This window comes from Nyctereutes procyonoides, unplaced genomic scaffold (assembly GCF_905146905.1).
Source record: "Nyctereutes procyonoides isolate TBG_1078 unplaced genomic scaffold, NYPRO_anot_genome, whole genome shotgun sequence".
NCBI classification, from domain to species: Eukaryota; Metazoa; Chordata; class Mammalia; order Carnivora; family Canidae; genus Nyctereutes; species Nyctereutes procyonoides.
The window spans coordinates 71,891,332-71,903,602 of NW_026575146.1; the positions used below are offsets into that span (position 1 = coordinate 71,891,332).

Genomic DNA, 12,271 nt, shown 5'->3' on the forward strand with positions numbered 1-12,271 from the left:
AGTGGTTGAGCGCTGCCTTTGGCTCCGGTCGTGATCCTGGGGTCCTGGATTGGGCCCTTGCAGGAAGCCTGCTTCCCCCTGCCTGTGTTTCTGCCTCTCTCTCTCTCTGTGTCTCTCATGAATAAATCGATAAAATCTTAAAAAAAAAAAAAAAGTAGTAGTTGTTGTCATGAAAATGAAAGACGGACATACTCCTAAGTCCAGCTTGAAAGACTTGTCGATTGACTAATTCTGGGGTCTCCCCTCTGCCTGCCTTCTCAGTTAGCCTGTCTGGATCTCTGTGTCCCCATGTTTCCCTTTTCTCCGTGGAGTATCCAGATGCAGACACATCCCACATGATCAGTGCCTCGCCCCCATGAGCACACTCTGGTCTGTCTCTGTAGTACTTCTATTACTAACTTTGAAGATCCAACACAAGGGAATGGGTTCTATACATTTTGGCCTAGGCACACAATAGCACACCCAGCAGCCACTCCAAATGTCAAGGTGGAGGAAGATCTGCTGACCTGGAGAGAGACTTAGAATAAGCTGTTGGTTTTAGGGAGGGAGAAGCAGCCCCTCATCAAATGACACAACACAATTTAAAATTTGAGTTTTGCAGGGATCAGGAAAAATGAAAATGAATAACTGTCCATGTTCAAAAAGTCTGATGTCTCATATTTATTGTGCTTTTCAGTATTTTCCAGTTTTCCTAAAAGTGAGCATAAGGGTTTCTTTTTTTAACCAAGTATAAATAAGCTTAAATAATGCTATAAATAACCTTTAAAAAAATGAGGTGAGTAAATAGTAAGCTAAAAGCACCCTAGAGTCATAAAGATAACAACTCCCCAAGCATCTCCTCCCTAGTCCCTCCTGCACCATTGTTCAGAGTCCACCCTGGGGCGCAGGAAGAGGGTGGGGACTAGCAGCCCAAAGCCAGAGATGCTTTCTTCTGTGAAGAAGCAGAGGAGGCTGTCCAGCCCCTGGACAGACACCTAGCCCAGGAGGACCTGTGGAACCCATGGATCCTTCCAGACCCAGATGCAGACCATGGAGGAAACTGGTTCTCCTAGGTAAGAGAGCTGAACCCACAGGACAGTGGAGTGGTAGAGGAGAGGGGGGCAGGGCTGGCATTGGGACTTTCATGAGCTCACAGACCTGGGCGTACTTCACCTATAGAAACATTTTCTCTCTTACACACATACACACACACACACACACGTGTACGCACGGTGTTCATCCCCATCCACCCTCAGGAGTGATGAACCTGGACCCCCACTCAGAAAACATCTCCTCTGGGTGCCTAGTCTGCCCTGATCCCCTCCCCCACCTCTCTAGCTGGACTCCTTCCAAACCCCTCACTTCTCTCCAGGAACCTCTCAGCCCCACTGACAGGGACAACTCTCATGTCTTGCTGGCTACCCTGTGGCCTGGAGTCGGGAGAGGGGAGAGTCTCAGGTGTCTTTGCCTCAAAGCAGCCACAGAAGTAGCCAGTCTGTGTCTGGCTACACAGACAATGGATCTCCACGTCTTAGATGACGACAGATTGTTACCCACATTCACATGCACTCCAATGAATTTAGATGCTAAGTCAAAGACATGTGTAGATAGTCTTGGGGGGCTTTATCCACCCACCCTTGATATCAGCCAAGCACTCTCACTAGGTTCTGCCCCATGCTCAGAGGTGCTGTGATGTGGTGGTGGCTGAGACAGCCTCATAGAGTTCAGAGTCTAGAGTGAGATGAGATCTATCTCCAGACTCTGATGACTCAGAGTGACAGGGATGGGGATGAAGTGGCCCAGGAGGCTGGGGGAGCCCTAAGGGGCCACCTGACCCAGACTAGGGAGGAGGGGACATCAGACCTGAGAACTTAAAGATGAGTAGAAGTGAGCTGACAAAGGGGATGGGGATGGGGAGGAGGGAGCAGGGATCTGTGTGCCAGAAACAGGGAACAGCATGTGTGAAAGCCTGAAGTCAAAAGAGAGAATGTGGGATCCCTGGGTGGCGCAGTGGTTTGGCGCCTGCCTTTGGCCCAGGGCGCGATCCTGAAGACCCGGGATCAAATCCCACGTCAGGCTCCCGGTGTATGGAGCCTGCTTCTCCCTCTGCCTGTGTCTCTGCCTCTCTCTCTCTCACTGTGTGCCTATCATAGATTAAAAAAAAAAAAAAAAGAGAGAATGTGGTATCAAGAGAGCTATCTATGTCTGGGGCACACAGTATAGATACTGTGTCTTCTGATAAATGAATGCATAAATGCACACATGAATAAGGGAGTTCATGGGATAATGAAGTGGGGTTGGTGTGATCCAAAAGGAGACTAGATGAGAGTCATAAAGACTAGCTCTCTCAAAAAAAAAAAAAAAAAAAAAAGACTAGCTCTCTCTAAGACTGTCTTATACACCATGCTGAGTTCGAACTTTATCTGTGGAGTGCCAGGGAGTCATGGAAGGTACCTGAACAGGGGGAGAGCAGGGTCATAACTGGGTCTTTATAAAGATCCGCCTAACTGTCATATGAGGATGGGTTTGAGACTGAGTGTCCAAGGAGGAAGCCAGGCTGGAAGAGGATGAGGATGGAATGGACCAGGGCAGAAGCTGAGGGGATGGGGAGGAGGAGACAAGCAGGAGAGCTAAAAACTCATGGCTTGTTCACCACTGTCCCTGGGGATCATTGCCTGGATGGTGTAAATCAATCTCTCTTCTCACTTTCTCTTTTCTCTCTCTCTCATGTATGTGTATTCTATTTGTCCTCTTCAGCCAGTCTGCTGGCCTGTGGGATCCACCAAGCCTTTGGCCAAATATTCATCAACCCAGACTCACTTATAGGAGTCAAGGGATTTCGGACTGTCCTGGTCCTCGAGAATGCCACCCAAGATGCTCAGGAATACAGTTGGCACCGCGGTGCAGAAGACACTGTGGAAAATATGATTGTCAGCTACAAACCTCCCTCCAATTCCTGGCTATCTGGGCCTATGTTCAGTGGCCGGGAGAATGTGACCAAGTTGGGTGACCTGGTGATCAGGAGATCTGCATTTAATGACACAGGGAACTACACTGTAAGGGTGGACACAGGCAATGAGACCCAGAGAGCAACTGGCTGGCTTGAAATTCAAGGTGAGTTGGCAGGCTGCCCTATTTCCATCGGACCTGGGGGCTTTGGGAGTGAGGTCCCTTAGAGATCATACTATCCAAGCTTCCTCTACCCCAAGGTGACAGTGGGCCTCAGCAGATGGTAGGCTAGCTTCTCCCACAGAGATGGGTCAGTCATTTCCTTTACATGCTCCATCAGGGTATCAGTTATGCATCATTGCATAACACAGAGCCATAAACAGTAGTTTCAAGCAGCACCCACTTATTATGACACATTCCTGTGGGTCAAAAGTCTGGGACAGTGTTATGCTATGAGACTCACAAGGTGTTGAGTCAGGGCCGTGGGCTCGTGTGTGGCTCTGTCCATGGGCATTTCACGTCATGGTTCTTTGCTTCTTCAAGGTCAGCTGAATTCTCTCTCTCTGGTCTGTTAAGTAGGAGTCTTATATGACATAAGGTACCACTTAGAATGACAGCCCATTACTTTTGCCATGTTGTGTAGGTTAGAAGAAAATCATGGGTTTCACCCACATTTGAAGGGCAGGAGTTATACAGCCTGGAGATCATGGGGCCATCTTGGAGTTCTGTCTACTACAGACAGCTCCTGGAGGCTCCATAGGTCTAGGGGGCAGAATGTGGACTTGGAGACAGGAAGCCCTATGTTTACCTCTGACTGTGTATATGTCACATGGCCCTGAGCCTTTGTCTTCCCCTCCGTGGTGTTCTCAGTTTCCTCATCTGTAGCCTGAGGATAGTATCTACCATTGTCTGTTGTATGATTGGGTGGAGTATTTGTAAAGTGAATGGGACTTAGATAATGGGACCAATTATTATAGAGAATCCAAATACCACCTGTCACTTTGAATTCTACCCATGGTTCCTCAGTTGGGGGTGTTCTGATTTTAGGTTCTGGGTTCAGAAACTACCATTAGGCTACATACCCATCCCAGGAGCTCACATTATTGTAGTGGATGCCACAGTGATGACCCAGAGCATAGGATGGTGCACTCAGACTAGTGCCCTCATCTCAACTACTCATGCCCACTCCCTACTTCTCTGTCCCTCTCAGCTCTAGGGGTGTTCCTTTGCCAAGACCCCACACCCCATCTTACAACTCTTGGCTTCTCATCAACCTACCCCAGAGTCCCCTTTGAAGAGGAGCAGAGCTTAAGGTGGCAGACCCCACCCTAATGACTTCTTCCTATTTTCCCCAGAGTTGGAAAGCAACCCAGAGATCTGGGCCAACACCAGCTCTGTGGTAGAGGACGTGGATTCTGTGGCTGCCATTTGCTACACCAATGCCACCAATGTCAGGTGGTACGTGGATTACACACTGGTATCCAGCAATGACCGGATGACAATCTCCCCGGACCTCAAGACCCTCATCATCCACAGGGTCACCCGCCGAGACAGAGAACTTTATTGTGAGATAGATACTATCATGGAGATTCCTCGGAGGAGTGAAATTCTCTCTCTAACTGTGGCCTGTGAGTGGTCTGGGGCCATGAGAGTGATGCCAGTGGTGGGCACAGGGCCTTCCAGTGACATAGCAATAAGACAGGCAGAACTAGAGAGAGGAAATACCATGAGCCAGCCCATGGACCACTGGATCTGGGTTTGAATCTCAGCTCTTTGGACTTAGAATCACCCTCACTGCACAGGACAATCTGCTATTTAAAACAGGGACCCTAAGTCCTACTCCTCAGATTAGAAATAGTGCGAAATTTGTTCAGAGCTGGCTTTTGTAAAGAGGAGACTGCTGACAACTAATAGTCTCTTAAAAATGACAGTTTATTAAATATTCAAATCCCACATTCCCTTGAGCCTTCAGATTTATTGATCTTTTTATTCTGGTTTTCTAAATTTGGTAAAATCTCCTTCATTTTTCCTTTGTAGTCAGATTGAACTGACTACACTCTCTTAAACAGACAGTTCTATTTTAAAGCTAAATGACAGTCTCACACATTCTCTTTTCTCCATAATCCTTTGATTGCCTGCCAAGGCAAGTATACAACCTAGCCAGACCTCCCCAAAATCTCAAACAGGTCTTGTAAGTCAAAGACATTGACTTATAAATACAATGAACCTTGGGTCTTTCCAACATTCTGGGACTTTTCATATTTACCAAACTCTTTCACATCTTTCCACTGTGAAAAAGCACAAGTCTTGAATGGTTTTCACACCTAAATCTAAAAACACACAGAATCTGATGTGTTGCTTCTATTCGTATTTTATTGTGACTTGAAGAGCTATTATGGGGCTGGCTCATAGTAGGTGCTTGATAACAGAAGATGTTGTAATTATAGTTGTGTTGTTGGCACAGCTGCCTTGGGTCTGGAGACAGCTGTGTTGGGTCTAGGAGATGCTTGGGGTGCAGCGTAGGGGCAACTCCTGGTCAAGGAGGACTACATGTGGACTGAGGGAAAGAGACAAGGCCCCAAGGTCAGAAACATAGCTCTGGTCTCCTTCTCTGTCTCTGCAGATGGGCCAGATGAAGTGTTGCTGAGTACCAGTCCCAGTACCTTCAAAGGTGTCCTATCTGCTAAGATAGGCTCCCAGGTGGATATGGCATGTACTGCCTTTTCTGTTCCAAGTCCCAAGTATCACTGGAGCCACAATGGCTCTCTCCTAAGCTTCTCAGATGCAAGCATCACTCTCCCAAGTCTGGCCTGGGAACAGATGGGCAGATACAGATGCATCGTGGACAACCCCGTGACCCAGCTGACGATGTACAGAGAATTCCAGATCCAGACACCCCGTGAGTACAGCAGCTGCCCTCTGGGGCTCATGCTCCCCAAATCTTCTCCTCCCAATGCTTTTATTTTTTTAAAGATTTGATTTATTTATTCATGAGAGACACAAAGAGATAGGCAGAGACATAGACAGAGACAGAAGCAGGCTCCCTGCAGGGAGCCCAATGCGGGACTTGATCCGAGGACCCCAGAATCATGCTCTGAGCTGAAAGTAGATGCTCAGCCACTGAGCCACCCAGGCATCCCTCAACTCCATGCTTTTGCCTAAATAGTGCCTGTCATTGTGAATGCCATCTCCACCTTGCAATGCCATGCTCACAATGGTTGAGTAAAATGTCCCCATCCTCTAAGGTCCAAGTCCAAAGCTACCTCCTCTATGAAGCCCTCAGAGACCTCAGGTCAGAGCAAGGGTGGATCCCTGGAAGATATGGTCAGCCAACATTCACTGGGCACTTACTGTGTGCCAGCCACCATTCTAACCTGTATGACCCTCACAGCGACTGTTGTTAACACCACCTCCATTTACAGATAAGAAAACTGAGCTATGGGAAGTTGGAGTGTTTTATTCAAATTCCAGTTCCAATCAACAGAGGAGGCTGGGTTCAAACTCTGGCAATCCAACCTCACAGCCTATGCCCACAGCTGTTTTGCTTGATTGCCTCAATATGAGAAAGTAGAAAGGTCAAGGGGGGTAGGTGGTGCAGGGGAAGCAGAGATCTGTTGTGGATGTGATGTCTGGAACTTAGCTTGGGAATGAATGTGTATATAGGAAGAGCTCCTCTCTGAGCCTCAGTTTCCCTATATGTAGTGTCAAGATTAAAAGGGTCCCTATATGACAGGGTTTCTGGTAGAATTAAATCAGACAATGCGTGAGAACCTATCAGCCTGGCTTGTCCTAGAGAAAGCCACATACACAACTGAATGTGGGCTGGAGACATTTATTCTGGTCACTCCACACTATTTACTAAAGCATCTGCTACACACCAGACATGACCAACCAACTGTGAATGATTATGCACCAACTGATTTACACCTTTCTTACTCCACTGGACTGTGAGCTTCAGGAGGATAGAAGCTGGGAGAGCTGTTTGCTCACCTTTTGTCCCCAGTGCTTAGCATGGTGCCTGGCACATTGTTGGCGCTCAGTGAATACCTGTGCAATAGGTTAATGACCCTGTGTAACCAGCACCCCTGATCCTGTCACTCTATCCCCTTGAGTGGGTTTATTCTTTTTCAGAGTACTTCTTGCAGCCTGCAATCATATCAGACATCTCTTTGCTTTGTCGTCAACTGTCCACTTCCCAGCTGGAATGTCAGCCCCATGAGGGCAAGAAGTTTGTTTTGTTCACTGAATTCCTAGCACTTAGAACATAGCAGATGTTGATTGATAAATCTCTGAAGAACAGATGTGTGGTGAACGAAGGGTTGAGTGGTGGTACTCCTGACCCCCTTGTATCCTCTTCTCCAGGGAACATTCCTGTTGTTGTAAACAGAGGTTTCTACATCTCAGGAGCCAAAGTGGTGTGGCTCATTGTGATGATAGTCCTGGGCAGCCTCTACATCTGTGGAATCCTGATCTACGGCTTGATCAGCAATTTATCCATCAGGTGCCTGTTGCCCTGGGTCGAGGGTTGGGTGCTGGCTCAGGACTGGGTCTCAAGAGCACTCCCCTAACAGGAGAAGGCAGAGCCAGGAGGGGAAGGGACAAGGCAGGAATGGGTTGTCAGGAATCATTTGGGGCAGACAGATAGGTGGAAGACCAGAAGCCAGTGGCAGAGAGGGAGGGTGTAGAGGCAGTCATGCTTCTACACAGCAATAGGGTTTCACCCAGTGACTTCTTTTCAGCCCAGTTTCTTTATGTTTATGATGTTGATATGGAAGTTGACCTGGAGGGGCATCCATGAGAAAGAACAGGGTGGGTGTCAAGCATCCAGCATGTGTCTGGTACATGGTAGTTACTAGTTACCACATGAAGTCAGGGAAACAGGTAGTAGAGTCAACTATGCAGGGGAAGAGATTGGGCAGAGGAAGATTCTAATCAGGATTCCAATCCCAGCTCTGCCTCTAGCTGTCTGAGTGTGACCTTGAGTAGATCACACTCCCCTCAGGTCCTCTTAGCTCGTTTGGAGGATATGAAGGGTAACACCCCCCTGAAGGGAGATATGGGGGCTACACACAATTCTTGGAGGATGAAACAATTATCAGTATTCTCAGTACAGAGTAGATCAGAATTTCTCAAGCTCAGTATTATTGATATTTGGGGCCAGATAATTATTTCAGGGGAAGGGGATAAGGCTGTCCCGTGCACTGTAACATGAGCATCTCTGGCCTCTACCCACTTGATATCTGTAGGAATAACCTTCTTCAATCTCAGTTTATACCACCAAAAATGACTGTAGGCATTAGAAATGTCCCAAGGAGGGCAAAATTGTCTTGTTTGAGAACTATTGCAGTAGATGTTACAGATAGCAGTGATGATGGAAATGATGCTGACACTGATGATGTTGGTGATGCTAAAGTGGTGGTGGTGGTGGTGGTGGTGGTGGTGGTGATGGTGGTGATGGTGGTGGTGATGGTGGTGGTGGTGGTGGTGGTGGTGGTGGTGGTAATGATGGTAATGGTGATGGTATTGATTGTGGTGACGATGGTGAAGGTTTTAGATGATGCATTCTTTTTTCAAATCATTTTAGTATTTTGATATGGAGCCTATCTGTGATCATTGCACAACTTCTCTATCAAGAAGCCTACAGTAATGACCATCAGGATGACAGCCCATTTGTGCTTTAGTTTGCCATGTGTAAAATGCAAGTGAAACTGGTGCTGACCTCACAGGGATATCTACTATGGGAATAAAGTAAGGTATCACTGATAAATAGCTTGGAACAAAGCATGAGACACAGTAAGGGCTCAATAAAATCTGAGGTATTATTATTAATAATATCATCATCCAATATACTTTTCCAAATTAGTCATGATTAAACCCTAGGCAGTTTAAGAGTGGTTCTAGGAGATATATATATATATATGTTGCTTTTTCTTCTATAGCCTGAAAGAAGCTAACTAGCCAGTCATAACTCCCTCATCACAGCCAGGAGTGAACCCAACATCTCCACTGCCTCATTCTCCTTAGAGGTGCCACATTCTCCTTGATCTTAGTTCTTCAGTCTAGCATGCATGAGAACAATGGGCTGGGAGTCAGAGTGGCCAGGTTCAGAATATTAGCCTCTGTCATTTTCTAGCTGTGTGACTTTAGGCAAGTACCTTTATCTTTCTGAACTGTTTCTTCATCCATAATACGAGGTTAAAATTTCTACCTTGTGTGACTATTGAGAGCATTCAATATAATGTCTGTAAATCATTTACCATAGTGTCTGGAATATAATAGGTGTGAAATAACTTACTATTATTATCACTAGTAATTAGGCCAGGTAGTGCCAACTCCTTCCCCAGGCACACTCAGCCCCTTTTACCTCCCCACCTCTGCTGGCCCATGACATCTTCCTTCAGCGACCTTAAGACATCAGAAATGATGAACCATATGGGGAATGTGGAGGAAGGAACTCTTGGTGTAGAAGTTAAGCTCTCAGATTTGTCCCCTGCTACTCCTGAGGTCCTTCACAAGGAGGGCTTGGAAAGAAGAAGCTTACCACACCAGCATCTCCCCAGGACTCTGCTGCATTCTCTATTTCCTACAGACCTGAGATATGACATCTTCCCTGATTTCTCCCCATAGGCGGAGCCAGTTAAACGAGTGTTAACCTCAGACCATGAGGACAAGACCAGGTAGGCAAGGAGGTGAGGTGGAATGAGGGAGGAGGGCTGAGAGAGTTCCCATAGGGATGGGTTAGGCTGGAGACAGTCCAGAGCCTAGGTGGAGGAGACAGTCAAGAGAAGGAACTGGCCCAGTCGCCCTGAAGTTGGGAGACGGAGGCTCCTGTAGGAAGTCTGGAGTCCATAACAAGGAGGGGGAATGGGCAATGGGGAGTAGGCTGGGGTGGGTCATATGCAGTGCACTGTGCTGTAATTTCAAGGCCTCTTCTCCACCAACAAATGCACTTCTGACTTCTCCTTTTCCTTAGCTTGACACCATGGCAACACCATAGAAGATGCAAAGACGACCATTGCCAGTGACCGGGAAACTGAACAAACTATAAATGCCCAACAACCAGGAATGGCTTAAATGAACATGGCACAAATTGAGCTTAACTGTCATTGTTAGACACCATGCTGGGGAAGGGTGCTCACTGATGCAGCAAATGCTTATAATTCATTGTTAGAAAAACATAATGTAAAGTTGTACCTGCTAGGACCATCATTATGAAAAGGATAGATTAATTGACTGATATAATATGTATAGTATGTATGTATTTGTTCTACAGTTGTATATGTACACACACACATATATGTGTGTACATATATACACACACATATATATACACACCTGTACAAATAATACAGAAAATGTTATCTATTAACAATCCTATCTCTTAATTTCCTTCTTTGCACTTTACTGTATGTTCTAAGGTGTTTTTTTTCTTACAAAATGTATAAACTGTTTTTATAATCAGGAAAAGAAAACCCAATAAAGTTATGGGCCCAGCGCACTTCCTGGCACCACTCTGCTGTGCTAAAACACAATAAAATATCACCTACAGGAAGAACCAGCTAGGGCTTTTAGCACCTCCTGTCCCATTTCCACCAGCTAACAGCCTGCCTCATATGGGCTGACCAGCATTGTCTTCTGAATCATCTTCAATGTGCACAGGCAGATTGAAAATAGATGTGTGCATGCTTATGTTCTTCTCATGGATTTGCCCTTTTGTGATCTCTGCACTCACTTATTTAATCACTATATCTGTGTGTCAAAATGCATAGATTCACAGATATTTCCGAAACCATCTCATTTGCCTGATAGAAAACCAAACACGTCCTGAGTTAACCACTGCATATACCCATCGACAGAGGTGGGCATTATACTATTTCTATATCTAAACCTGCATCTCCCCACCTTACAGTCTTTTGGTTTTTTTAGATTTTATTTATTTATTCATGAGAGACACACAAAGAGAGAGGCAGAACATAGGCAGAGGGAGAAGCAGGCTCCATGTAGGGAGTCCAACACAGGACTTGATCCTGGGTCTCCAGGATCATACCCTGTGCAGAAGGCAGATGCTCAACCGCTGAGCCACCCAGACATCATCCCCCCACCTTACAGTCTTAAGGAGATATGGCTGTTGAATTTTATCTAAAGCCTTTCCATTATTGTTAAATTTTTATTATTTTTTAATCAAAGGTAGATTTATATATAGTAAAATACACTAATCTTACATGTATAATTCAATGAGTTTTGATAAATACATACACTCATGTAACTACTATCCCAGTCAAGATATATGATATTTCCTGCATCCCAGAGTTTCCTTGTGCACCATTAAAGTTATTTGCCAGCCACACACTCTCAAAAGAGAGGCAGCTGCCTTTGTGAATTTCTGTTCCAATAGGTTAGTTTCATCTTTTCTTGGACTTCATCTAAGTGGAATTGGAGTATATTCTTTTGTATCTGGCTTCTTTCACTCAATATGCTTTTTAAAGTCATTAATGTTAAATTTTTTTTATGTTGACTAGTAGTATTCTGTTGTTTGGCTATAGCACTTTGGTTATCCATTCACTTATTTATGGGCATTTGTTTTTGTTGTTGTTTTATTGTTGTTGATGGGCATTTGAATTGTTTCTACCTTTAGTATTATGAATAATGCTGCTATAAACATTCATGTGCAAATGTTTGTGTGGACCTTTGCTTTCATTCTTGGATAAAAACTAGGGGTGGAATTGCTGGGACTTAGAGTGAGTATATTATGTTTAACTGTATACAAAACCACTACATTGTTGTACAGAACACATGGTTGTACTATTTACATTCTCACCAAAAATATACAAGAGTTCCAATTCCTCCACACCTTCTCCAACATTCGGTGTGCTTAGGCTTTTTTATTTTAGCCATTCTAGCAGATGTGATAGGGCATTTCATTGTGATGAATTTTCATTTCATTGATGTCCAGTGATGTTGACCACCTTTCATGCACCTACTGGCCATTTGGATCTCTTCTTTTATGAAATATATGAATGAGTCTTTTTTCTCATTAAAAAATTAGGTTATTGTGTTATTAACTGGTAATTAAATATTCTAAGTTCAAGCCCCTTTTCAGGGATACATATATATTTTTCCCCACTTTGTGACTTGCCTTTTCATTTCAATCATGTCTTTTGATGAACAGGAGTTTATAATGAAATATATATATATATATATATAATGCTGACTGTTGTGGATGCCCTGTAAGAAATCTTTGCATACCCATAGATATTCTCCTAAATTTTTCTTCTAGAGCAATTCTGTCTGATAGAAATATAATGCAAGTTAAATATGTAGTTTCAAAATTCTAGTAGCTATA

The 12,271-nt window shown here is 44.9% G+C and overlaps 1 protein-coding gene across 2 annotated transcripts; it reads left to right on the plus strand.

Moving 5' to 3' along the window:
• Positions 1-930: 930 nt before the first annotated feature.
• CEACAM18 (CEA cell adhesion molecule 18) lies at positions 931-11,525 on the plus strand. Of its 2 annotated transcripts, XM_055311203.1 has the most exons (7): positions 931-1,052; positions 2,737-3,093; positions 4,284-4,556; positions 5,552-5,827; positions 7,291-7,429; positions 9,556-9,605; positions 9,902-11,525. In XM_055311203.1, the coding sequence occupies exons 1-6, from the start codon at positions 1,001-1,003 to the stop codon at positions 9,578-9,580; spliced, it is 1,122 nt and encodes a 373-aa protein (XP_055167178.1). In that variant the 5' UTR covers positions 931-1,000; the 3' UTR covers positions 9,581-9,605; positions 9,902-11,525. The 2 variants fall into 2 exon arrangements, with proteins under 2 accessions (XP_055167178.1, XP_055167179.1); XM_055311204.1 differs by lacking the exon at positions 7,291-7,429.
• Positions 11,526-12,271: the final 746 nt, after the last annotated feature.

Coding starts and splice junctions, on each gene's coding strand:
- CEACAM18 (XM_055311203.1), top strand. CDS start 1,001: ATGGATCCTTCCAGACCCAGATGCAGACCATGGAGGAAACTGGTTCTC. Junction 5,828..7,290: donor ATTCCAGATCCAGACACCCC/GTGAGTACAGCA, acceptor CCTCTTCTCCAG/GGAACATTCCTGTTGTTGTA. Junction 7,430..9,555: donor ATCAGCAATTTATCCATCAG/GTGCCTGTTGCC, acceptor TTCTCCCCATAG/GCGGAGCCAGTTAAACGAGT.